Source organism: Fusarium solani (genome assembly GCF_023522795.1).
Source record: "Fusarium solani strain SB1 chromosome Unknown bctg00000007, whole genome shotgun sequence".
In the NCBI taxonomy this organism is placed as follows: Eukaryota; Fungi; Ascomycota; class Sordariomycetes; order Hypocreales; family Nectriaceae; genus Fusarium; species Fusarium solani.
This window is the reverse complement of record NW_027072150.1, coordinates 357,018-383,820: the sequence shown is the minus strand read 5'-3', so window position 1 is coordinate 383,820 and position 26,803 is coordinate 357,018. Positions and strand designations below refer to the sequence as shown.

General features: G+C 52.6%; 3 protein-coding genes across 3 annotated transcripts; 2 read left to right on the top strand and 1 right to left on the bottom strand.

Moving 5' to 3' along the window:
• Window positions 1-330: 330 nt before the first annotated feature.
• Window positions 331-19,213, bottom strand: MRS44_010920 (uncharacterized protein; the record flags this gene model as incomplete). The annotated part of the gene is made up of 3 exons (XM_065619525.1): window positions 331-1,148; window positions 1,201-9,293; window positions 9,333-19,213. The coding sequence occupies 3 exons, from the start codon at window positions 19,211-19,213 to the stop codon at window positions 331-333; spliced, it is 18,792 nt and encodes a 6,263-aa protein (XP_065475597.1).
• Window positions 19,214-21,233: 2,020 nt separating this feature from the next.
• Window positions 21,234-22,555, top strand: MRS44_010919 (uncharacterized protein; the record flags this gene model as incomplete). The annotated part of the gene is made up of 4 exons (XM_065619524.1): window positions 21,234-21,416; window positions 21,576-21,783; window positions 21,832-22,166; window positions 22,214-22,555. 4 exons carry the CDS (start codon window positions 21,234-21,236, stop codon window positions 22,553-22,555), a joined length of 1,068 nt encoding a protein of 355 aa, XP_065475596.1.
• Window positions 22,556-25,769: 3,214 nt separating this feature from the next.
• MRS44_010918 (uncharacterized protein) lies at window positions 25,770-26,237 on the top strand (the record flags this gene model as incomplete). The annotated part of the gene is made up of 1 exon (XM_046270743.2): window positions 25,770-26,237. The coding sequence occupies one exon, from the start codon at window positions 25,770-25,772 to the stop codon at window positions 26,235-26,237; it is 468 nt and encodes a 155-aa protein (XP_046135435.2).
• Window positions 26,238-26,803: the final 566 nt, after the last annotated feature.

The following is a 26,803-nucleotide window of genomic DNA, read 5'->3' as shown; positions in this document are numbered from 1 at the left end:
CGGATGAAGATGGCGCTTCTTGATTGATGATGAGAGGTAAGCTGGCGCGATCTGGCATTTGGCGCTGAGATTAGTCAGCAGTTTGCTACAGGGTAGGTAGGTGAGCGAGGACATCAAACACAACCGTTTCACGATTGCGATATCACACTCGTTGGAGTGGAAAAGAAGGATAGCCCATGGAACTAAATAAACTGTATATCTAGCAATAAGAATGGCAAAATGAGAGATCCAAGTGTCTAAGTAGTAAAACTAATTAAATGAGCAACCAAACGAAGAATAAAAGCCAACCATCAAGCCCACGCTGATCTTTTGGTACTAATCTCACGGTGATTAGAACCTGAGGCCGACTTGGCCAATCCCTGACAAAACAGGAACATTTGCATTCTCCCCAAATCCACGAATAATCTTGCAAAGCGCATCAAGTAACATCTTGGCCTGAACATCGCTCAACTTGTCCGTGCTAGCCGTGAGCCGGAACTGTAGACACTCGCCACCCTTGGTCGGATACGAAGCCAACGCCAATCGCGACACGTTCAAGCGGGGGTTGGTGAAAAAGTGAAGCCTCGTCTTGGTGCCGTCAAAGTCAAACTCGGGATGTTCGTCGACGTTGGCGTGGTGCAGGACTGATTCGAAATCCGAGTTCGCTGGCCAGTTGGTTGACTCGTGCATGATGTCTTTGAAGCCCACGGAGTCCGCGCTTCCCATGGAGAAGAATTGAGTTTGGAGGGATTGGAGGAGTTCTGTCGCTGTGAGGGACTTGGTGAGAGTGGCTCGGACGGGTACGAGGTTGAGACATGGTCCGACAATCTCGTCGATTCGAGAGATACTCAAGTTGCGACCGGCGACGACGTGGCCGAATACGACGTCTTGCTTGCCTGAGATTTGAGAGAGGAGAATTGACCAAGCTGCGCTAGCCACGATGGCTGGGGTGATGGAACTTGGGAGACGCTTGGGCAGGGCTACATCAAGCTCAGCTGCGATGGGTCGAGGTGGCGTAAGAGCACGGCTCGAGTTGGAGAGCTTCAATCTTGGGAGGATGGTGGTGAGAGATGATCCTCGGAGGAGATTGCTCCAGTATTCGAGTGACTGTGGTCGCTGACGAGCTGCGCCGGAGAGGAACTTGGTGAAGTTGGGAAGAGGCGTCACGTCTCCAGTGGTGTAGCCTTCAATGATGGCCCGAACAATGGGAGGGAAACAGACACCATCGTACTGAGCGTGAGAAAGGCGGATGACGAGTCGTGTGCCTTGAGTTCGGTGTCTGAGGAGGGTAAATAGAGCAGGAGGGAGGCTCGGTTGCCGAGATGTTGTCCCAGTTGCGCAGGCAGAAATCATCAGCGGCTCGATCCAAGTCTCCAGTGACATGGATGAAATTGACGGTCTGTAGATGAACTGGCACGTTGTGAGGGACGACCTGCCAATGCTGTCCGAGGAGATGCATGAAGCTGGCTCGAAGGATGGGGATCTTCTCAAGTGTCAGACGACAAGCCTTTTCGATGCGAGCGACGTCGGGGTTGATTCCGAGATCGAGGTAGAAGTAGTGAGCATATTCCCCAGAAACCACTCCGGTCGTGACATAGTGCTCTTGCATGCTCGTGAGAGGCAGGATCTCCTCCACTTCAGTAGAGTGGATGTTTGCTTTGAGAGAGTCGAGTTCCTTGAAGAGAGCAGTCTTGGTGTTTGAGCCGACAAGCTCAACTTCGACCTCCTCTTCCGTCTTCGGTCCGTCAGAAACCTCTTCCTGTCGTCGAGCCAGGTCTTCAAGACAATTGCTACGGAAGATATCCGCGACAGTCAACTCAATGTCGACCTTTCTCGCCTCGCTGACTGCTCTCATAGCCAGGATAGAGTGCCCGCCAATATCGAAAAAGTTGTCATCCAGGCCAATGGTCTCTGGGTCGAGGTCCAGAACTTGAGCCCAGATCTTTCGCATGGCCACTTCCATCTCGGTGCTTGGCTTTCGAAGGGCTGCACCGGCTGCGCGAGTCTTTGTCTTGGGGGTGATGCTGAGTGACAAGGCAGCCCGATCGACTTTACCGCTTGGGTTGAGAGGCATGCGTTCAAGGATGGTGATGGTCTGGGGGATCATGTACGCAGGAAGGTTGGCGCGTAGTCTCGCCTCGAGCTCTTGGTGGACATTCTGCTTGGTCTGTTGGAGCAGAGGCTTGCTGGTGAGTGGCTTGTGAGGGAGTCTGTCTTGGTGGTCCGTAGGGAATCTGAACAGAGCCCTGCGCTTGTCGTGCTGGTCTCGTCGGTGGAATACAGCGTCCAAACCACCGTGTTGAGAGAATTGGCGAGCCCAGCTGATCTCAACTCTGTAGCCAGCAGTTTCAGCGAGTTGGGCCAGTTCGCGGGGTGATAGTGAGGGACAGGCGTGAGCCTCGCATCGCAGGGGCTCGAGCCATTTGATGCCGTCATCTTCACCATCATCATTCTCGTCGTTGGCGAGCGACTGTACTGCAAGACTCTCCAGGTAGACTTTGTTGTATGGAATGCCGGTAACTGCCACAACAGGATCCCGTGAGGAAGAGGCTTCATTGAGGAGCCGTCGAAGTGAAGCAGAGTCGAGACCACCCTCCTTGAAGTCGATCCAATTGTTCTCCTCGATCGTGTGAATCGTCTGAGGCTGACCAACTTGTCGCGCCTTCTTGGTGTGGATAACTGCGGCGTATCGGTAACAGCTCAGCTCGTTGGTGGCCTTCATACGCTTGGGCACAATCTCAACGTGCTCCACGAGATGGGGCAGTCGATCCTGTAGTCCGGTGAAGAAACCCGGATCGACGAGGAATTCCATCTCTCCATCCTCCATGTCACGCAGGCTTCGTCTGAGATCATCCCGGGTAATCTTGCCGTTGCGTTGGTGAAGGGCCTTGCTGACACCGAATTGGTGGTACAATGCCCACGATCGCATGTCTCCAAAGTAGATGGTCTCAACCGTGTCGATGTCGAGGAGGTCTTCCACTAGCTCTTGTAGATACTCTTGGCTGGGGAAGTACTGTGCCACAGAGTTGATGACCACCATGTCAGGTCGAAGAGGCCTCGGTAGCTTCTTCACATCGGCTGCTGTGCCCTGGTGAATGCGGACATTTGTGTTGGCCAGCGAGGGGATCGACTTAGCAGCCTTAGTGACGTACTCAATAGCTCGACTCGAGGGATCAAGGCCGACGTAACTCTTGAGTCCGTCAAGAATGTTGAAGAAGATCATGCCCGATCCAGTTCCCACCTCGAGAACGTGGCCCAGAGGGTTGCCGTTGCGAATAGTGGCGATGGTATCGTCTAGCCACTCGTTCATCTCGACCTGGTCGATGTCGGTGCCGTCGTACATCGAAGTCCATGAGATAAAGTCTCGTCCAATCTTGGCTGGGTCCACGTTTTCCATGGCCAAGTACTTGTCTCCATCAAAGAACTCCTTCCACTCATCCACATGCTGCTTCGTCTCTCCTTCTTCTCCATCTTTGTGCTCGACCTCCTCCACTTCTTCATCCTCCTTCGAAGTAGGGACCTCGCCATGAAGAGTGACGAAGCTCACCAGTCGAGGCTCACCTCCATTCTTCCCGTCCCTGTGAGCCAGAACCACGACATCGTTGACGGCTTCATGTCCACGAATGGCATGTTCAATCTCACCAAGCTCCACACGATGGCCTCGGATCTTGACCTGCACATCCATGCGTCCCATGAACTCGATCTTACCATCAACTGGCCTCCAGCGAGCATAGTCTCCAGTTCGGTATGCGCGCTCTCCCTTGCCTCCATCCAATCTGATGAAGCGATCGACATCCCTCGAGGGATCAGTGTATCCTCTCGCCACTCCGTCTCCTGTGACAACAATCTCTCCCATGACTCCGAGTGGCACCAAGCGATGCTGAGAGTCCATGACCAGAGCGCCCGAGTTGCTGATAGGCTCACCGATGGGGGCTGTTCCAGTAGCAAAGCCCTCGTCCTGGCCCTCGTAGCAGAACACGGTACTGACAACCGAGTTCTCAGTTGGGCCGTAGAGGTTGAGGACCTTGGCGCCTTGAGCAGTATGCTTGTACGCCTTGACACAGTCGGCAGGGTCAAGACGATCTCCTCCGACACAAAGCAGGTCCAGCGTTCCGAGTGTCGTAGGGTTCACGCGGAGGATCTGCTTCAGAAGGGCGGGCGTGAACAAGACGGCTCTGACGTTCTCTCGTTCAAAGACTCCCTGCAGAGCGACGGCATCGAGGATGGTGATTTCATCGACGCAGACCAGAGTGAGACCGTTGAGAATGGCAAAGTAAACCTCCAAGGAAGAGCCATCGAAGGAAATGTTAAGGAAGTGACCAAAGCCTCCAGCAGATGGCAGGTGGCGGATGATGTTGTTATCCCTACAGAGTCGTGATACACCGCGGTGCTCAACCATGACGCCCTTGGGCTTGCCGGTAGAGCCAGAGGTGAAGAGGACGTAGGCGAGACTTGTTGGCTTTGGCTTTGGCAGAGCTGGAACGACTGCTCGCTTCCACCAAGAGCGCGGCGCTTCTTCCTCAAGAGTGTCGGCGATGCGGACCATTTCAATGTTGTCCAAGTTGACGGTAGGAGGTGTGACATCTTGTCCAAGAAGAAGAAGTCGCTCCGGGCCCTGGATGGCTGACAGGATTGTCTCGACGCGACCAGTCGGCGTGTTATGGTTGAGAGGAAGATGAGCCATGTTGGCCTTGAGGATGCCAAAGAGAGCGATAATCTCCTCGCAAGATCGATGAGTCATGACTCCAACCATTGACTCTGGGGCAAATGCGGGTTGTTGTTTGAGGAGCCAGCGGGCAAGGGTGTCGGATTTGCGATCGAGCTCGGAGTAGGTCAGCTGCGATGACGAGTTGCCTTTGACGGCCACGCGGTTGGGGTGACGAGTGACTTGCTCCTTGAATAGATCGACTATGCTCGAGTTGCGAGGGTAGTTGGTTTTGTCAATCTTGGTGAGGCCCCAAGACTCAAGCTTGAGACGGTCGTCCTCTGTGAGCAACGGCAGCGATGCGATAGCTGTCTTGGGCTCGCTGAGCGCCCGGTCAAGAAGGTTCTTGAAGACAGACACCATAGAATTGATGGTCTCCGTCTTGAAGAGATCCTGAGAGTAGACGACGTTGGCGGTCAAACAGTCTCCATCATCAAAGATGTGGAATTCCAGGTCGAATCGCGAGGTTGGGATGGGGTCCAGCATCTCTGACTCAAGACCGTCACCCAGCTTGAGAGGTCCTGAAGTTCCCCGAGAGTGAAGTGCAAAAATGACTTGCACGAGTGGGTGACGAGAAAGGTCTCTGGGGGTGTTGAGCTGAGAGACGATCTTCTCAAAGGGCACGTGCTGGTTGTCGAATGACGCGGCTGCGGTTTCTTGAGCCTGCTGCACGAGATCTTCAAATGAACCGCCTTGTTCCACCTTGATTCGAAGACACTGAAGGTTGACAAAGAAGCCAATGAGTTCCTTGAGCTCCCATCGGTCTCTGTTGGCGTTTGCTGTACCGATGGTTGCGTCGTCGACACCAGTGAGGCGGAAATGGGTCGCTCTAAAAGCTGCCAACAGCACGACAAAAGGTGTAACTTCAGTTTCGGTGCAGAACTTCTGTAGACGGTCGTACATGGTGTTTGCGATGGTGAACTCGTGGATACCAGCTCCCCCCGACAGTGTGGCTGGTCTGGGCTTATCGCAGAGGAACTCGGCAGGACGACTGGTCTGAAGTTGAGAGACCCAGTAGTCGAGTTGTCGTTGGTACTCATCTTGATGGAAGCGCTGCTTCTGCCAGGAGGCATAGTCACGGTACTGGATGGGGAGGGGATCGATCTGGCTCAGTGGATCGAGGCCATTGACGGCGGCGGCGTAGAAGATGGCGAGCTCTCGACGGAGAACATTGAGAGACCAACCATCGGAGATGATGTGGTGCATGAGAATTGACAGGACGTGGTGGTTGTTTTCTTCTGGGCCCAGGCGATAAACAGTGACTCTCCAGCCGGTCTCTGTGGACAGATCAAGAGGCGTGGTGCGTTCCTTGAGTAGAGCACGCTCAAGACTCTCTTCACCCTTGGCACCCCTTGGCAGCTCGACCAATTTGAGCTCTTGAGGAACGAAAGGATGGACCTCTTGTAGGTCAACATTGTCTTGAGACATGAACGTCGTGCGAAGAGCTTCATGTCGGTTCTCGATGGCCTGGAGTGCAATGTGTAGGGCATCAAGACGAAGAACACCTCGTAGTCGAGCAGTGAACGGCATCAAGTACCAGGTGAGACCTGGGTACAAACGGTCGAGGAACCAGAGACGGCCTTGGGCGTAGGACTGATCGACGGGTCCTGTGTACTCGTTATGGGGGATCGGTTCGTCGTCGTCGCGAGGAAGCTTTCTGCCGGCTCCGGTAGCGTTGTTTTTGGTGATGGTGGCAATGACGTCGCAGAGCTTCGGGCGGCGAAGGAGATCAGCCACGGTGATGTCGAGACCACTATGCCTTCGCGCTTCTCCCACAACCTTCATAGCAGCGATTGAGTCACCTCCAAGACGGATGAAGCTGTCATCCAAGCCTATGCGATCAGGGTTGATACCCAAAATGCGAGCCCAGATTACTTGCATCTGGCGCTCAAGTGGTGTTGTTGGTGGACGTCGGGCCTGGGTCTCGTTCTCATCGTCTTGGACTTGGTTGCCAACCTCGACGAGATGTTGGAAGGAGAAAGAAGATCCGATCTCTCTCAAAAGCTTGCGATGTGTTTTCCCAGTTGCCGTCTGAGGTAGATGACTGCGCATGTAGAAGAAAAAGACTGATGGGACCATGGCCGCAGGCAGACGCTCAGCCAGTCTCGCTTCAATCTCTGGATCAACTGGAACAGGCTTAACGGTCTTCTCAGGAGGGCCATCATCTCTCGACTGATGATCCTTGGATACGATGAACGCCGCTAGCATCGACTTTGATCCTTGTCCCAGAGGTTTGATGACTTCAGCCGCAATTTGCGAAATGTCGCAACCCGACCACGAAGCCTGGACCTGGCGCTCAACTTCCTCAAGCTCAATTCGTTGACCGCGGATCTTGACCTGTGAGTCCTTTCGGCCCATGAACCAGAAGCTGCCGTCTTCTCTGTACTTGACCAAATCACCAGACTTGTACAGTCTTCCTCGGCGTCCAGGGCGAGTGGACGATCCCTTTAGTAGCCAAGTGGGATCTTCGATGAAGGAAGCAGCTGTCTTGGCGGGGTCATTGAGGTAGCCTTGACCAACAAGAGGGCCTTCGAGAAGAAGTTCGCCGATGCATCCGGGGGCAACGAGGGTGTTGTGGTTGTTCGGGTCAACGACCCATGTCGTGTGACCAGCTCCAGGACCAATGCTTGAAGCATCTTCCGGGCTAGTCGGGTAGGCGTTGATGGTACTCATGACGGTGCATTCAGAAGGACCGTAGCCGTTGACGACTCTAGTCGAGTCTCTCCACCATCTGGCTGCGTCCTCAGCAGACACTGCCTCTCCAGCGAGAATCATGGTCTCAATGTCGGGTAGAGTAGCCGGGTCCAACAAACGTGCCACCGTAGGCGTCAAGTCAGCGACAGTGACTCTCATAGACGCCATGACTCCACTAATGTTGTTCTTGCGATCCTGCTCAGATGGGACACAAAGACAAGCTCCGTTGGCAAAGGTGGCGAACACATTGTGAACAGCCGCGTCAAAGGCGTGAGAGGCAAAGTCAAAGACTCGTGAGTTTCTGTGGAAGCCAAGAAGGTGAGAGTGGTGCTTGATCTCCGAGGCAAAGTTTCTGTGGGAGAGCAGCACGCCCTTGGGAACGCCGGTACTTCCGGATGTGAAGACGGCGAACATGGGGGTGTGAGGGGACGAGTGTCGCTGACTTCCCTTGAGTCGCTGGGTAGTGGGAGATGGGTGAACGGACAGGCTGGGCCCGACTTTGATGACGCGAGGGCAGAGTCTCTTGGCTAGCCCTGCTTCAGACTCGGATGAGAGAACGACATCAGCTCCAACTTGTTCGACGACGGTCTTGAGTCTCTGCTCAGGGACCATTGGATCCAGGAGCACAAAACCACCTCCAGCCTTGAGAACACCATACATGGCAACTGAAGTCCACATCGATTTGGTGAAGCAGAGTGGGATCACCTTGGGGCTTGACTGTTGAGCTCCCATGTTGGCGCTGCTGAGAAGCTGGGCAGCCATCTTTTCCGCGAGTTGATCGAGTTCCTTGTAGGTGAGATGACCGTCCCAAGCGTGCACGGCGGGAGCATTGGGTTGTTCGCGGACTCGTTCTTCGACGATTTCGTGGACGTACTTGTCGACTGCTTCTGGGGTGGATTGGTTCCAGGTCCAGATCTGCTCGAGGTCATCCTCGGTCATGATGGAGCTTCTGAGTTCATCAATGGTCTTGGAGACCATCTGACCCTGTCCGACAGCCTCGGCCATGAAGGCCTGGATCACCAGCTCAAGTCGCTTAAGAAGCCTCACGACAATCCACTCTTGGATCATCTTCTCATCGTAGTTGGCAGTGAGAGTGAAGCTATCACCCTGCGCCCCAGGCTGAGCCTCAATCATGAGCGCGTAGGGGTTGAACCATTCGTTCTGGTCCTGGTTCACCCACTCGCCAAACGGAGAGTGGCCGAGCTCGTTCTGCACAAGGCTTTCGGTACTCTCTTCATCGTCGTGACTCTGAGGCTGAATGACGAGGAGGGTCTGGAACTGACAAGCCTGTCGAGCATCGGACGACATCTTGGCGATGCGGTGCAGGCCAGTCTGCTCAAAGGCAATCATCTCGGTGGCCTCGCGCTGAACCGTCTCCAGGTATCCCGAAATGGTCTGTCCGGAAGTCCATCTGACTCGTAGTGGAACTGTAGCCATAGTCGGAGCCGGCATAGCCTCAATGTTTTGAACAGGCGCGTTTCGTCCAGAGACGGTCATGCCAAAGACGACGTCGGACGTGTTTGTCATTTGTCCGACGACCAAGGCCCAAGCTGCTCGGATGAGCGTCGATGGAGTGAGATCCAGGGATGTTGAGGGCGAAGGAGAGTTGACCTTCATTCGATAAAGAGTGGTCTTGTTGGAGGTCGGCTCGTAGCTGGGCGAAGGAAGGGTAGGGAATTGAGTGGCTTCGCAAGAGTCAAAGTATTGCTTCCAGTAGTCTTCGGTCTTCTTGACCCCTTCGGGGTTTCGCTGTTGCTCTTCAAGGTACTTGATAAACGGCTGAAAGCCAGGCGCCGTAGTCAAAGGTTGAGAGTCAGTGCCTGTCTTGCCCTGGTAGGCCTTTGCGACTGTATCCAGGACCAGAGGCAGCGACCATCCATCGTAGATGGCGTGATGAACAGTCCAAACAAAGCATCTAGGCCTGTCTGTCTGGCCATCGTGTACGAGAGCATACCTGGCGAGAGGGTCGTTCAAGCCCATGATTTGCTTGCGATCGGCCCGAAGGTACGACTCGAGTCCGGTTGTGTTGATCCAGTCGACCGAGTTGTTCAGGATGACCTGCAAGAGGCCAAGCTTCTCGTAACCTTGACAGTGAACAACCCGTGTACGCAGCACATCGATGGTCTTGACGGTCTCTTCCCAAGCCGCCTGGAACTTGGCGATGGACACCTCAGAAGACAGCTCAAGAACGGCTTGCATGACATAGTCTCCGGGTCGCTTCGAGGCAAGTGAGATGAGGCCCTCTTGAAGTGGCGTACAAGGGTAGGCGTCTTGAACCTTTGAAGCATCAATGTCGCATTGCGTCGAGATGTTCTGGCGGAGGGCCTCAGTATCGACTTCGTTGCCAACAAGAGAGAATGCAGGGATGATGTTTGTGACGACCTGTTCGCTCTCACGCTTGATCAACTTGGCGTTGTCGGCAATCAATCTCAGCGTGCGATGGGTAAAGATATCGGCAACAGCCAGCTCAATACCAGCCTTTCGAGCCTCGCCAACAACCTTCATCGCAGAAACAGAGTCACCTCCAAGACTAAAGAAGCCATCGTCAAGGCCAATGATATCAGTCGGCAAATCTAGAATCTTAGACCAGATTCGTTGAAGCTCGCGTTGAGTGGTTGTTGACGGCTGCTCTTGAGGCGAAGTTCCTTGCTCTCGCGTTTTCCGAGCTGCGGCGAGTTGCTTTGCTGAAAAGGAACTTCCGATCTGACGGAGGATCCTGCGGTTCATCTTACCGGTCGCTGTCATGGGAAGCTTCTTCATGCAGAAGAACACGGTGGGAACCATGTAAACGGGAAGATTCTGGCTGAGTATATCTTCGATCTTGGCCGAGATGGGGATAATCGTTGGTTTGTCTTCGTCGTTCTCTGGCCTCTGGTCCTCTTCTTTCATCACAAGGAACGCAGCCAGAGTTTGATGTGCGCTGTCACTTCCAGTCGGAATGATGGCCTCGACGACAACTTGAGCGGCCTCGGAGACACACTCCTTGACTCTGTGCTCAACCTCGCCGAGTTCGACTCGCTGACCACGGATCTTGACTTGAGAGTCTTTGCGGCCGAAGAAGGATAGACTTCCATCCTCGTTGTAGCGGACGAGATCGCCAGTCTTGTAGAGGCGACCAGACCTACCTTTCTGCGAATAGCTGTTATTATTCGCAGTGGAAGCGCCCTGGGTCAGCCAGGAAGGACTCTGGATAAAGACCTCGGCCGTCTTCTCGGGGTCTGCGAGGTATCCACGTCCAACAGCAGGGCCCTCCAGCAAGAGTTCTCCAATGCACCCCGGTGGGAGAAGCTTCTCATGATCAGATGGATCCACAACCCAAGAGACAAGTCCTACACCCCATCCGATGCGAGTGGCTTCGTCAGGAGTCGAGGCGGTGTCGTTGATGGTGCTGATGGTTGTACACTCACTAGAGCCATACGCAGTGCACACCTTGACGCCAGCCTCCCACCAAGGTCCGACATCCTGGCCTCGAACGGCTTCGCCTCCAAAGATGATGGATTTAAGACCAGAGACGCTGCGGGGAGAAAGAGACTCGGCCACCGAAGGAGTAAGAAGGACGTGCGTAGCCTTCATCGAGACCAAGCTACGGTCCAACTGACTCCTCCTCTCATGGTCACTGGGAATGCACAGACAAGAACCCGTCGTCAGAGCTGCAAACATGTTGTTGAGCGACGCTCCGAAGCTGTAGGATGCAAACTCGTAGACTCGAGAGTCGGGAGTGTACCCTAGGCGCTTGACGTGGCGGGGCAGAGCTGAGGCAAGGTTTCGATGAGTGATGACGACGCCCTTGGGCATTCCCGTGCTGCCCGAAGTAAAGATGACATATGCAGCTGAATCGACAGAAGCAACAGGGAGGTGTGCGATGGTTTGGGTTGCCGACTTGAAGAAGTCCGAGTTTATGGTGATGACTCCCTGGGATATGCGACCGCTCAAGGAAGAGCAAGAGTCGGAAGAAAGCATCAGCTGGCCTGCGCCGATCTTTTCGACAATGTGCCTCAAACGCTGCTCTGGAAGTGCTGAGTCGAGGAGGACAAAGCCCGCCCCTGTCTTCAGTACTCCCAGCATGGTAACAGGAGTCCACATAGACTTGTCAAAGCACAGCGGAACAAAAGTCTCCTTTAAACTCTTGCCTCCGGTCAGAGAAAGCAGATAGGAGGCCAGATGGTTGGACAACCTTTCGAGCTCAGCATAAGTGACATTGCCATCCCAGGCACAGATGGCGGCAGCATCTGGTCGGAGTCGTGCTTGTTCTTCGATCACGGAGTGGATTGATCGGTTAACAGACTCAGGGACCTGTTCATTCCATTCCCAAATCTGCTGTAGGTCCCCAGGTGTCATGATGCCAATATCCGCCATGCTCGCATCTGGTCCTGCCTGACCAAGCTGCTGCATGACAAACTCCAGTCTCTCGAGCAAACCCTTGACCATCCAAGGCTCAATAACACGAGAGTCAAAGCGGGCGTCAATGTCAATATGGCTGGGTGACACGGTGGCCTCGATCGTCAGAGGATACGTAGTGAACCACTCGGTCTGATCAGGTGTTGTCCACTCTCCAAGTTGAGATGTCTTGGTGCTCTCGGCCTTGGACTTGGGCTGGACAACGAGGAGAGTCTGGAAGACACATGCTTGCCTAGCATCGGGAGATACAAGCTGCGCGATTCGCTGCAGACCAGCTTGCTCGTACGGAATCATCTCGGTGGCTTGTCTTTGAACTTGGTTGAGATAGTCAACGACGCGTTGATCCTTGCGGTTGAGCCTCAGCCTCAACGGCACAGTTGCGATTGTCGGGAAGGCCATTGACTCGATACCAACCACGGGAGCGTTTCGTCCAGACACAGTGGCACCGAATACAACATCATCGGAGCCCGTCATCTGGCTTGTCACAAGGCCCCAGGCCCCCCGAAGCATTGTTGACACCGTAGTCTCGTTGCTTGACGAAGACACCCAAGCGCGGGAGATTTGGTGCTCGATGAGGTTGTTGGAGACGATTGGCTGCTCGAAACCTGAAGGAAGGCTGGGATGGGACACACACTCCTCGCTGTCCTCAAGCGCGGCCTGCCAGTATGACTTCAACTCCTTCGAGTCATGCTGTTGGATGTATCTGATGAAGCTCTGAGCCTGAGGACGTGTCTGTCCAACCGACAGGCCCTGGATAGCCCGATCGACTTCTTCGAGGATCATGGGAAGTGACAGGCCGTCATAGAGAGCGTGATGAACGGTCCAGACAAACCACTTGGGTCTTCCGGTCCTATCTCGGACCAAAGCATATCGCGCAAGAGGTTGACCAAGACCCATGGGCTTTTGTCTATCGGACTTGAGGTACCAATCAAGACCCATGGCCTCGACCCATTCAATGCGTTCATTTTCATCGTTGAGAATGACTTGAAGAAGACCAAGCTTGTCATGCTGAACAATTCGCGTGCGAAGAACAGGCACGGCGTGAACAGCCTTTTGCCAGGCGTCCTTGAAGGTGTCGATGCTGTTGAGCATGTCTGGTGACAGCTTCAACACCTGCTGCATGATGTAGTCTCCTGTTCTCTTGGAAGCCAAAGAGACTAGTCCTTCCTGGAGAGGAGTGCAGGGATAAGCGTCCTGGATCTTAGATGGAGTGGTTGCAAGCTGGGCAGCCAGGCCCTGAACAAAAGTCTCACGAGTGTCGGTGCTGTCCTGGGTAAGAAGAGAGAACGGCTCGACAGCAGTAGACAGAGACTCAGCAGCCATCTCAGAGCAGCAATAGCTGTGACTACAAATGCTTCGCAGCGTGCGATGCTCAAAGAAGTCGGCAACGGTGACTTTGATCGATGCCTTGGTAGCTTCTCCCACAGCCTTCATAGCCGCGATAGAGTCGCCGCCAAGTCGGAAGAAGCTATCGTCAAGCCCAATGTGCTGCGGCTCAAATGATAGAACGCGGGCCCAGATCTGCTGCATCTCGGCCTCAAGCTCAGACGTTGGCTGCGGCTTGGGGCCTTGCGTGGCCTCGGTTCTGAGATCAGCCAACTGTCGGAGGGAGTAGGACGCTCCTATGGCGCGTAGTCTCATTCTGTGCAGCTTTCCAGTGGCGGTTTGGGGAATCTGGGCGAGTTTGAAGAAGGCCTCAGGTATCATGTAGCTTGGGAGAGACTTAGAAAGCTCATCTTCTAAGGCAGAAGAGACGCGATAGAGGTCTGGTGCTGCAGAGGTGTCTTTTGCGTCTGCCGTCTTGAGGAACGCCACAAGCATGGGACGGGAGCCTTCGCCATGAGGGACAATGACATCGACAACGACTTCTTGAACAGTCTTGTCGTGCTTCAGCGCTTGTTGAACACGCAGTTCGATCTCTCCAAGTTCAGCTCTCTGACCTCGAATCTTGACTTGAGCGTCATCAGACTTGCGACCAACAAACATCAAGCTGCCGTCTCCATCTTCAGAGTACTGGACCAGGTCACCCGTCTTGTAGAGCGTGCCACGTCGACCAGGCACTACTCCTGTGCCCTGCAGCAGCCAGGTAGGGTCTTCAACATAGGATTCTCTGGTCTTGTGCTCGTTGTTCAAGTACCCTTGACCGATGTATGGACCCTCAAGCAAGAGCTCTCCCACAGCGCCGGGAGAGACGAGGCGGTCGTGGTCTTGAGGATCAACCACCCACGTCACCTGGCCGAGTCCCTTTCCAATGCCAAGGGCCTTTCTGACGTTCATGTTGGACGTGTGGGTAGGGTTGATCATGCTGACTGCCGTACACTCACACGGTCCGTAGGCGTTGATGAGCAAGAGATCAGCCGAGGACCATCGCTCAAGGTCCTTGACGGTTGAAGCCTCCCCTCCCACCATGAGGGTCTTCAGATCTGGCACCTGCTCTGGAGACACGAGCTGAGAAGCCGAAGGCGGAATGAGCGCAAAGGTGGCCTTGAGCTCCCGCAGGCTTTCGGCAAGACGGCTCTTGCGGTCTTCGTCACTCGGTACACAGAGGCAGCCGCCCGCAGAGAATGTCTGAAAGGCCAGGAAGAGCGGGGCGTCAAAACCGTAAGAGGAGAAATCATATACTCTTGACGCTTGGTTGAAGCCACAGCCTTCGCGTTGGTGGACGAGTGATGAGGCAAGGCTGCGGTGGCTGATGACTGAACCTTTGGGTGTTCCTGTGCTGCCGGATGTGAAGATGATGTAAACAGGCGACGAAGGATCGGTCTTAACGTTAACCAAGGTCGTTTCTGGCTTGCTGAACAGATCAGGAGTGAGATGAAGGACTTGATCATCACAGCCTAGCTGCAAGCTCAAATCTCTCTGCTTCTGTGAGGACACCACCACACGAGCATCCACCTGATCAACGATGGTCTGGAGACGCGTCTCGGGGAGGAAAGGGTCCAGCATGGCGAGTCCGGCGCCAGTCTGAAGTACAGCCAGAATGGCCACAGATGTCCACTTTGACTTTTCGAAGCAAAGGCCAACAATGTCGCCAGGTGAGACTCCGTGCTGGTCGATGAGCCGTCTAGCCAGGGTCGACGAGAGGCGAGCAAGCTCTCTGTACGTAAATTCGCCATCCCAAGCATGCACAGCTGGCCTCTCTGGCTGAGACAGAGCACGCTCCAGGATCATGTCGTGAACGTTCCGATCAATAGTCTCAGGGACCGTCTTGTTCCACTGCCAGGTCTTGTCAAGGTCGGCTGGCGTGACAACGTCGATGTCGGAGAGAACGCTAGCCATGTTATCATCACCGCTGAGCTGATGAATGACAAAGACTAGACGTTCCAGGAGGCTCTTGACGGTGCTTGCCTGAAAGATCCTCGAGTCGAAGCGTGCCTTGATAGAGCCGCTGCTGTTTGCCTTCTTATCGCCAAGTTGGACTTCGAGAAGGAGGGCGTAGGTGTTGTTGAACCACCTCTCAGGACCTCCGTGCTCGTCGTCAAACTCGGAGAGAATGTCGGCTGTCTCTTCTGGTTGGACTACCAACAGCGTCTGGAAGCGGCAGGCGTGCTCACAGTCAGTTGACAGCTTGGCAATTCGCGGCAAACCCATTTGCTCGAAGGGGATCATATCAATGGCCTGCTGCTGAACAGATCGTAGATAATCTCCAACGAGCATGTCCTTTGCCAGTCTCGATCGGAAAGGAACGGTAGCCATGGTAGGGCCAGGGACCTCGTCGATGGCGGCAACAGGAGCACTTCTTCCAGAGATAGTGACTCCAAAAACCACATCGTCCGAGTTGGTCATGCTCCCCACGACAAGAGCCCAAGCAGCGCGGATGAGAGTAGAGGGAGTCGCGTCACTCAACCCTTGGTTCCCCGTCATGGATGGCAGGTCCTGAAAGAGGGTGTTGATCTTGGAATGATCAGTCCCTTGGCTCTGGACGTGGAGAGGAACTGCCGGGAACTGGGCCGCTTCACAGTCCGCGAGGGTGTTTTTCCAGTACTTGGCCATGGCACCATCGGCAGAGACGCTTTGGTTGAGGATGTACTTGATGAAGCCGGGATACGACGCATTTTTCGGTCCTCTCACCAAACTGCTTCCCGCTTCGAGAGACTGATACGCCCGTTGGAATTCGTTCATAATAAGCCGGATGCTCCAGCCATCGTACAGAGCATGGTGCATTGTCCACACGAACCAGCGAGAGTCACCCTCCTCATCATGAACAAGAGCAAAGCGGGAAAAGGCTTGACCCAGGTTCATGGGCTGTCGTCGGTCTACCTCCAAATACTCGTTCAAAGACGAGTCAACGACCTTGTTCCAGGTAAAGGCCTCGGGTCGAAGGACAACCTGGGCAAGTCCAGTGTCGCCGTCGTTGTGTACGAACCGAGTTCGAAGGGCAGGGTGCTCCGCCACCACGTGTTCCCATGCCTGACGGAACTTGCGGACGTTCGAGTAGGAAGATGTAGACAGGTCTAGAGTCGTCTGCATGATGTAGTCTCCGGGGCTCTTAAGGGAGAGGAAGACGAGACCCTCTTGGAGCGGTGTACAGGGAAAAGCATCTTCAACAGAGGAGGGCTGAACGCCGTGGCCCTTCAAAGCTGAGGCGATGGTTTCACACTTGCTGGTTCCTGGAAGCAAAGAAAAGGCTTCAGGAGTTTCGATGTTGGTCCTGAGGGCGGCGTTACCCTGGGCAGCAATACCAGCAGCCTCACTCAATCGTGGATGCTGTAGAATGTCCGCGACGCTCAACTCCACCTCCAGCTGATCACGAGCATCTCGAACAATCTTCATGGCAGAAACGGAGTCACCTCCTAACTGGAAGAAGCTGTCGTCCAAGCCAATGTCGGAGCGTTCCATGTTCAGCACGCTGGCCCAGATGCCTTGCAAGCTGTACTCAACTGAATACGGCTTGGGCTGTCTCTTGAGACCTTGAGACCTTGTTCGTAGGTCCGCAAGTTGTTTAACAGAGAATGAAGAGCCAATCTCTCGAATCTTCTTTCGGTCTAGCTTTCCAGATGCAGCAGCCTTTGGAAGTTCTCGCACAGAGAAAAAGACACTAGGCACCATGTAACTTGGCAACGCCTTGCTCAAGGCAGCTTGTATCTCTTCAGAGATGACGTAAATCTGGGGCATGGACTGAGCCATGCGAGGTTCAGAAACCTCCTTTCCGCTACCACGAGAATGAACCAGAAACGCCGCAAGCATGGCACTTGAAGAGTTGCTCACGCCCTTGGGAGTGATCATCTCGACGACTACCTGGCTCACATCTGGCATACACTGCTGCACTCGGTGCTCGACCTCGCCAAGTTCAACACGCTGTCCGCGGATCTTGACTTGAGCGTCCTTTCGGCCGATGTACTTCAAGCGGCCTTCCTCGTTGGAGTACTGGACCAAGTCTCCTGTCTTGTAAACTCTTCCGTGGCGGCCTCTCTCAACCAACCAGGCAGGGTTCTCGACGAAAGCAGCTGCTGTTCTCTCTGGGTCGTTGAGGTAGCCCTGGCTCACGGACGGACCTTCAAGAACAAGCTCACCGACCAAGCCAGGAGGGACAAGGCGGTTGTGGTCATCTGGATCGACGATCCAAGTGACCTGGCCCAGTCCCACTCCAATGTCGAGAAGGTCGACAGGACTGGACGGGTTTAAGTTGGAAGTGCCAAGGGGAGTACACTCGCAAGGTCCATACGAGTTGATGAGACGAACACGGTTCCACCAGGGCAACACATCTTGGATGATAAGACGCTCTCCAACAAGCATGATGGTCTCCAGCTGAGGGACCTTCTCTGGTGCCGATGCAAGTAGCTGAGCAGCAGAGGGTGTCATGGTCACGTAGTTGGCACCCAGTTTCTGGAAGCTACCAACAAGGTCATCCTTGCGGTCTGCCTCGCTTGGCACACAGAGACATCCTCCGGCGTAGAAAGTGGTCCATATGTTGAATATCGCGGCGTCGAAACTGTACGATGAAAAGTCGTATACTCGTGACTTGGTGTTGAGGTGGATGGCTGCCACTTGGTGGTGGAGGGCTGAGCGGATGCTCCGGTGGGTAGTTGGGATGGCCTTGGGGGTGCCTGTGCTGCCGGATGTGAATATCACATGGGCGAGTGTGTTGGAGGAAGGAGCTGTGAGAATTTGTTGACGCAAAAGTCGGTCGATCTCATCTTCGTTGTACTTGGATTCTCGAAGAGTCTGAGAGTTAAGGGTAACCACAGCTGCACAGAGACGAGAGCTCAGGGCTTGGTTCAGAGGGGAGCTGAGAACCAGTTTCGCTTGTACCTGTTCCACCATGGTCTGTAACCGCTGCTCAGGTGCGGAAGCAGCATCAAGCATGACAAAGTACGCTCCAGCTTTGAGAACTCCCAGCATCGAGACAGCCATCCACTTGGACTTTTCAAAGCACAGCGCAATGGGTGTCCCTGGCTGAACACCATAGCCAGTGATGAGAGTCACAGCCAAGCGGTTAGAAAGCCTGTCGATCTCGGCGTAGGTGAACTCGCCGTCCCAGGCATAGACGGCAGTAGAAGACGGCTGGATCAAGGCCTTTTCCTTGACAATATCGTGGATGAAGCCATCAATGGCAGTGGGGGCCTTGGAGTTCCAGGTCCAGATGTCTTGGAGGTCTTGCTCTGTCATGAAGTCGATATCCTCGACACTCTGGTTGGGCTTTGCGGTGTCGAGTTGTGCCATGACAGATGCAAACCTGTGCAGTAACCTCTTTACTTCAAAAGCTCGAAGAGTATCAGAACTGTAACGAGCCGTCGCCTTGAGAGATTTCCTGTCTTGAGTGTGTGCAATCTCAAGAACAAGGCCAAATCCGCAAGGTTCTGGGGTTCGACAGCCGCTGTTTTGAGGACTGTTGGAGTACTCTTCGTCACTCGTTGGTGTCAAGAGAAGGGTTTGGAACACAGTAGAGGCATGTTCCATGCCGGAAAACAGAAGAGTCACTTGATGAGGTGAGACCATCACCTCTTCCTCCTGCTTCTGTACTGACTCGATGAAGCTCGAGACAGTGTGGCCATGAATGCGTGCGCGAAAGGGCACGACTGAGATGATGGGCTCATCGAGGACGTTGGTACCGAAGACAACAGACTCTGAGTCTGTCATTCGGCCGGCGACGAGAGCCCATGCCGCTCGCATGAGAGTGGTAGAGGGGATATTGGAGTGTTTGAGGTGAGGCAGCTGCAGATGCTGCGTGGCACCAACTCCATGAGGTGCCAGCCCAGGCAGCGAGGTTATTTGCTGTGTCGAAATCGGTGGTGAAGGGTAAGAGACATATTGACCATCGGCCAAAATGTCCTTCCAGTACTCAACTGCTTGTTGCAGTTGCTGAGAGTCATCAGAGGAGGAAATGTCACTGGAACCGCTCGAGACAGGCTGTATGGTGGTGCGAATGTCTGCGAGCTTCTCAATCCCTCCACTGGGATACGCCTTAACGGCATCATTCTCTTGGAATTGATGCATCTGGTTGACGGGTCAGTTGGGGGTTGCCATAGCCACAGACTCGCAGGACTAGAACATACCTTCAAGAACAAAGACGGAAATGTATCGCCTGGTCTGGGCCCGGTATAAGGCAGAAAAGAATATATAATAGCACGAGCTCGTCGTACAAGTGTCGTCTTCTTTCAGATCGAATTACTCCACCTCGACTGTAACCAAGGCAGATGCTGTTGCTCTTGTAGAAGTAGGGATCTACCTAGTTGGGTAGCATCGGAATACTTATACGCACCAGATCACTGTCAAACCTGCTTCCGACTGCCTACATGAAGACCTGCAGCATCACCAGCTGAAAGACTCAACAAATCAAGCAACGCGTGTGCAGATCAGACCTCTGAATGGTTCCCTAATCTCACTCTTTGATTACGCAGCGGGCTCTTCGGGATCCATCATCACCCTCACGGCTGCCCTACTTCCAGCTAAAGGTATCTCGGGGATTAACCCGCCGTATACAGACGGCTGCATCAAATACCGCGTGTTCTAGATCACCCTGCCCAGACGGGAATGCATGCAGTGGACCGTGTGACGAAATATGTCTGATGCTTGACCAAACTGGGCGTGCTTTGATTGAGATTACTAGATCCCAGTTACCGGAATCCTCCGGTTTTTCTACTTCTAGAATGCATACGAGATCGTGACAAGTGACGAGTCGACAATATGACAGGTAAGACCAACATCAGAGCCTCGATCCGGGTATTGTAACACGAACCCCCCACGAGAGCTTCATTGGGTCCGCAAGCCTCTCTATGGGGTCCAATCTCTCAAAAGTCCAGACAAACACAAGCATCCACATCTGTTGAGATGTAGAAACGTCTATGTATAGAAGGTGATCGGCAGCCCAGATGTGGCTGGACTGTGACATGACCCCCTTGCGGCGATCTCCCCACACTTGCGCTTATTTCCCGAGTCAACGCTCAGAGACAACCTGGCAGCAAAGGTACGTACATATGTCCTCCCTGCAGCTAGACCCTTGGGGAAGGACAAATAACGCCTTCGGAGAGTTGTTTAAGTGGCCACAAAGCAAGAGAGGCCGCGCTATTTAGCTAAGACATCGTACGTTCAAGCCCTCCCGTCGCCCCGTCCCGTCCATCCGTAGCTAGTGGCTTGTCCTACAGCGTTGACGACGTGTTGACCGCTGAAAGAGGGCAAAGCGTGGGATGCGTGTAGTGGTTGTGTTGCTGTGGCATGACGAACCATGGCGAGCTGAGCATGGCTTATTTACAATGCAGTCCCTTTAGTTCCTTTCTCAAACCTGCTTTTGCTCCTCTCCACTGGGCTTGCTTAGCACAGCTGAACAAAGAGACTACAAGATCTGCATAACCGCCCTGATGATCACCAGGGATGCTTCAATAATGGGTAATATCACGACCTTTGGCCTCCCCTTGTACAAACTCTATTCTAGACCGCGCTGGAATGCGGTGGCTGTTGATGATTCTGGTGTAACTACCTGATTCAACGTCGACGCCCCCTTTGCGTACATGGCTGATTTTGCCAAGAAAGTCCCGAGGTTTTCGAATACTGTCCCGATCTGGCAACTATACGAGGCACCGGGGCTTGTCATTGGTCAGGCTCCGGATGACGGCGACTTTGCTCAAGACCCTCCATGGAACATACGACGAACTGCCGGGGGCAGTCAGTTTGAGACACGCAGCCAGCTCAAGAGCGAGCCAATGGGACAACGCCGTTGAGAGCGTGTTTATTTTTGAGAGAAATGAGGAAACTATCACAATGAGGAAATACACCGCAAGTCAATCGTCAAGGACCCAACAGTGATGATAGAGAAAAAACTCTGTGATGCGGGTACTGGGAGCGGCAAGACAGACGGATACCTTGGAAGCAATTGCCGCGGCAAAGACGATCGGCACTTTTAAAGGGTGAGTAGCCGAGTTGTCTGCCTCGCCCAGCCATTCAACTCGAGCGTATTACCTCTCCATCTGTCAGAGAGAGATTCAGTTCATCCTTCTCCTTGCCTCAGTTCAATGCAACCATGTCCAAAACATCCGTCGACAAGCTCCTGAGGATCCCGCAGTCTCTGCGAGACTCCATCTCGCGCACCAGGGTGGACTATCGTCATCTCGGCAACTGTGGGCTCAGGGTGTCCAATCCCATCCTGGGAGGGTTGCACATTGGAAACTCTCGTTGGCTTCCGTGGGTGCTCAACGAGGAAGAGGTGAGTTTTACCCAGGTCCGTGGTTTTGGAAAGGATGCGAGTGGCTGATGGAGGGGTGCATGATAGGCCATGCCTATACTCAAGGCAGCGTACGACCGTGGAATAAACACGGTAGGTTGGGCCTTTTGCTTGTTGGATACTTGCTGACTCTGGTGATAGTGGGATACGGCCAATGTGTACTCCAACGGAGAGTCTGAAAAGGTCATTGCCAAAGCTCTGAGGAAATACAACATCCCACGTAGCAAGATCATCCTCATGACCAAGTGCTATCGGGTTGTTTGTGACTCGGAAAACTTTGACCCTGGCTCAGGAGTCACGATGCATCATGAGCTGGCGGACAAGAGCAAAGACTACGTTAACCAGTGGGGTATGTTACCCACGATGACATTTGGACCTGTTCACTGACCAGTTTCAGGCCTATCACGGGCAGCCATCTTCAACGCCGTTGAAGCCTCACTTGAGCGTCTTGGGACACATTACATCGACATCTTTCAGATCCACCGCTTTGATCCCACTGTACCCATAGCTGAGACCATGAGTGCATTGAACGATCTGGTCAAAGCAGGCATGGTGCGGTATCTCGGTGCAAGCTCCATGTGGACGTATCAATTCTCAGCCATGCAGAATCTAGCCCATGCCAAAGGGTGGACCAAGTTTGTCTCGATGCAAAACCACTATAACCTCATCTACCGCGAAGAAGAGCGGGAAATGATTCGTTATTGCAACGATACAGGTGTTGGTCTTATTCCCGTGAGTCACCTCCCACCTCCTTCACAATAGCCATTCTAATGGGTCAGTGGGCCCCTCTTGCATCTGGAAGATTGGCACGCAGGCCAAGCCAACAGTCTGTGTCAATACGTGCATCCAACAGTAGAAACGGCTCCATTTACGAAGCGGATGACTGCAACACAGACAAGATCGTTTCAAGGGTGGAAGAGATTGCCGTCAAGAGAAACTGGCCAATGAGCCATGTCGCCCTCGCTTGGTTGAACAAGAGAGTCACGGCTCCCATTATCGGCTTCAGCACTGTCCAGCGTATAGAGGAAGCTCTGGCTGCTGTGGGTAAGGAGCTTAGTGAGGATGAGGAGAGGTATCTAGAGGAACTCTATGTTCCTCGGCCCATCCAGGGTCATTCTTAATGGTGTTTTGGGTAAACTAATTCGTCGGCTTGGTGGTTGGCCTGGAACCATTTTGATTTTCTTTGTCTTTCTACGGGGTATGAACAAATAGTTCGATTCATGCCGGGGATATGCATAACTCGGCATATTCTTGGTCACTCTCCCTACCAGGGACTTTTCTCATTACTGCACGAAAAAGGGGCAGAAGCTTCTTGGGGGGTATTCTTGTCGATAGTTCAGGTAGCACGGGTTCAGCGTCGTAAGAAGGCACAAATTGACATGCATAGTTCAAAGACACCAATGGAACACGCACATGCAATACTTTATGGATCAACATTCTGACATCATATAATTGACAATGAGGTTGGAATAGCTTCTCCCTTGGACTCCACGTCATCTAAAACACCTCCCAATGCGTATCGAGATCGCTGATTCCAAGGTATGTGATTGGAGCAATGTAACTTGGCGCTTTCTCTTCTCTCTTAGACCGGTTGTATCCGAAAGATCATCTTAGATATTACTATAGAACATACGAGGTCAGATATTGCACCATCAAAAAGGAAAGCAGGGAGAACAACGCCCCAGATGCAGAAAGTCTTTCCCGGTGGCAACCATCAAGTGACTCACAATGCTTATTCGATTATTAATACAATCGACAAGAAGCCATGCAATGCAGCCAAATGTCTTCACCAACCCTTCTTGCATCTACTACCGAGGATATGCGCAGACCAACAAGCAAACCCATTGTTTCACCATCCGGGCTCATGGAAGCAGTAGCATCGGCCTGGAACGTAGCGGAACATATCCACGTGAAATTCTGCGTCTGGCGGTCTACCTTGTGTCTTTCGGACTTTGTCTCAGATGCGACAACGTGGGGGCCGGTGGCTTGACGGGAGATATTCAGGGCTGCGTTCGAGGATCGAGATCGCTGGGGGCAGATTATTGTGGCTTAAGCCTTGCCAGGGAGGGCCAAGATTGGTTCCCTTCCTGCTTGAGGATTGCCGTCTCGGATCGGGTTCTCTCCCGTTATGCAGGGTCTGAGTACTTGTTGAGTCAGATGAGTCGTCTCTCTTCCCCAGATACTGACAGTGCTAGGCACAGGCTAGTCACTTCTAGTCAGTTTGTTACGGTAGTTTAGCACAGCCATTAATGACGTCTTTTTCTTGTCTACCGTCTGCCCTATGAGGCTGGAATGTGTCAAGAGGAAATGGCGCATCTGTCACCTTGATCACTCAAGTCTGTGCGCGCCGATCCGCATTTTTTACCATTCTGAATCTTGTAAATAATCATCTCGTATATGCTCCAACAATAAAATGGGCTCAGCGGTGTAGGAAACGCAAGGGATGGGCGCGAGAGAGGGACCAGAACTGGATATCTGGCTTACCACAGCGCCCAACACAGCACAGGCATCACATCCAGATCCGGCAATAAGCATTTCATCCGTTCTTCAAAAGTTGAACAGAAAGAAAAATGCAATTATTTTCGCATGCGACCTTTGTCTCCTACTGAGAGTAGAGTACGAACAGCGCCTATTTTGGGCTCATGATGCTGTTCATCGGAGGTACCCACAAAGCGTCAGACTCATAAACCAGCCACTGCCTAACCATGAAGAACTTCTCTGAGAAAATATTAAAGCTTCATATGTGCCCTCACGATTTTGATGAATACCTCGTTTTTCTTTTACGTCCTTGCTGCTAATGCTGGGTGCATGTCTCCTCGTTCTTTCACCCCATCTTATAGTCGCAGTCAATTAATATCAGCTTGAGGAGTGTTTTCGAGTTCAGACAATAATGCAAAAAGAAAAACTTCAGCCGTCTTTTGTGGTTGGTCTTTTATATCTTTGCCTCTGAATGTTCTTATGGCCATCTGTGACAGAATTATAGGCTCACTTTTCGACAAAAGAGGACGATTGTCAACCTTGCGCACTGTCGTCGTCAAGTAGATAGCCCCATCATAGTTCCTCATGTCTAACAGAGCAAGAATTGGAAACCAGCGGGAGCCACGTGCTATACTTGAATTTCGGATCGTCGCTATAGCCACTGACATCAGCTACCAAGCTCGCCCAGGCTGCATGTGAGATAAAATGCCGCAGAAGAGCTCAGCTGAAGTTTTAGGTGAGTCGCAAGGCAGATTTTAGGCTAACAGGGTCTATTCTTCGAGAGGTAAGGATCTTCCATTTCAGTAGATGTAGTAATTCATGCTGCGCCTGAGTCGACGTAGAGCGATCCTCATCTTCAATCTTCCTCTTTTAGCTCGCAGCCGACAACGTAAAGATGTTTGAGCCCCTTATCTCGAATCTCATCGGCCGTGCAGAGCTAGTCTGCGACGACGTTGACCTATAGCTGCCTCCCGCACAGTCCGACCAAATCACCAGGATCACAGGACACACCGACATCTCGAAAGCGCTGGTATCAGACTCCTCGTTACATGAAAACAACTTTTTCTTTGAAGATTTGGTTGGTGAGGCCGCTTGTTGGCCCTTTGATGCCCCTCGTTGAGCAATGGTAATTAACAACCATGCACAGGGTGACCGCTTCTTGATCCATCAAATGTTGCCCGCCTGCAAGATCTATCAACTTGTTAAACATGCTGATCTCGACGTTCCCGCAGTCAATGTCAAAGAGCCATTTTACTACAAAAGTTTATTTCCACAAACACCCGCCCCTTCTCCAAAGGCCACGGCTCCGACGAAGGAGCTCAAGTACCGCTTTCGCGACAAGATCAAGTTTAGAGAGTACCACTCGTTTGACCAAAGAGGACTGTGTTGATGTATACGAGTTATGGTAGAGAACTTAATTGCGCAAGAAATCGTCAGGGTTGATCCCTTGTACCAGGAGAGAATAAACCCGTTACGTGGCAGGACCAGATCACAGACCTCTCCAAGGCTTGATTCTGTATTTTGTTCGTATAGTACCTCCGGAACAGCTAGCTGTACCCTATTTCTCCAGAGCCTGTCCACTAAAATTCATGTCTAATCTCTTTGTTCTGGGGGAACACATCACCCCAAAAGCTCTCCTAATTGAGAACGAAGGGCATGTTCATGTTGAATAGTTACGCACAATGTTAACCTGACACAAGTTAACGATTAAATCCCGCCTATGTGCTCCCAATAATTCAAGTATAAAAGCACTCGCTTCGTCTGCATGAAAGTCCAATTATCCTCACCTCATGTCGAGTATTCATCAGCAGACCCTTCCATCATCATCAGTATACATCAACAGATCTTTCCATCATCATGAACGAACAAGACTACATCAACCTCGTCAATGCCATCAACTTCATTATGGGCTATGAATCCGAAGACAACAGTGACTCCAGAGTCGTAGAGCTAGCGTCCTTCCACATAGACTTCCCAGAAGCCGAGATGTCCATGAACCTTGAGGATATCACTTGGCCGGCCAAACTAGAAGGCCCAATTTCGTACGATTATCTCATTGAGAAGTACGAAATAGCAGTCAAGAACCTGGAGAAGTATCTCCGAAATGTAAATGCATTGGTTGATCATTTAGCCCGGGAAAATGTTACCTTCTCAACTGAGAGCGAGTCTGCGGCGGAGCTCACAGAGAGGCTTGCGAAGGAGAAACGCCACGTCAATAAACTCATCCATGCCATTCAGGAGGTTTTGGCCAAGGCCAAAGAGCAGGCGGATGAAGAGGCTGTCATTGAGTCGATGAGGGGGATGTCATTGGATAAAGCTACCTAGGTAGGTCGGGGATGAAGGGGACGTGACAAGGAGAGAGGTAGTCAGTAGGAAAATCATTCTAACCACTGTAAAATAGAAGAAAAGATCAGAAAAAACAATAAAACACGGTCTGCTTTTTTTCTAATCTGGTAACCTCTTGGTTTTGCCCTGTGTTCTATATTAACCGGATGCCATGTTTTTCGTTTTCGGGGATTAAAAAAGTCTTGTTTAGCTCCCGTGCCTAGACCAGAGTCTTAAACATAGCTGGGGGTTAGGGAAGAGAGGTAAGCAAAGCTTCCTAAATCATAAATTACTAGTATCTACATACCTACTCAACTTCATTAGCAGAGAGTCTTGTTTCTTATCTCAATAACCTCATTCTCCAAGGTCCATGGACGCAAACGTCTCCTACCCTGCAACAACGTGACTCTCTCGCTTGCTTGCTAATTCCGACTTCAGCTGACGGATACGAGCCTTACTTCCGCTTATGGCTTAGCTGGTGACGTAGATCGGGGCTAACCGAGCTAAATGTGGAGACAATACGGGAAATGAGCTGTCACGGCTCCGGTTAATCTATTCATCCGCTC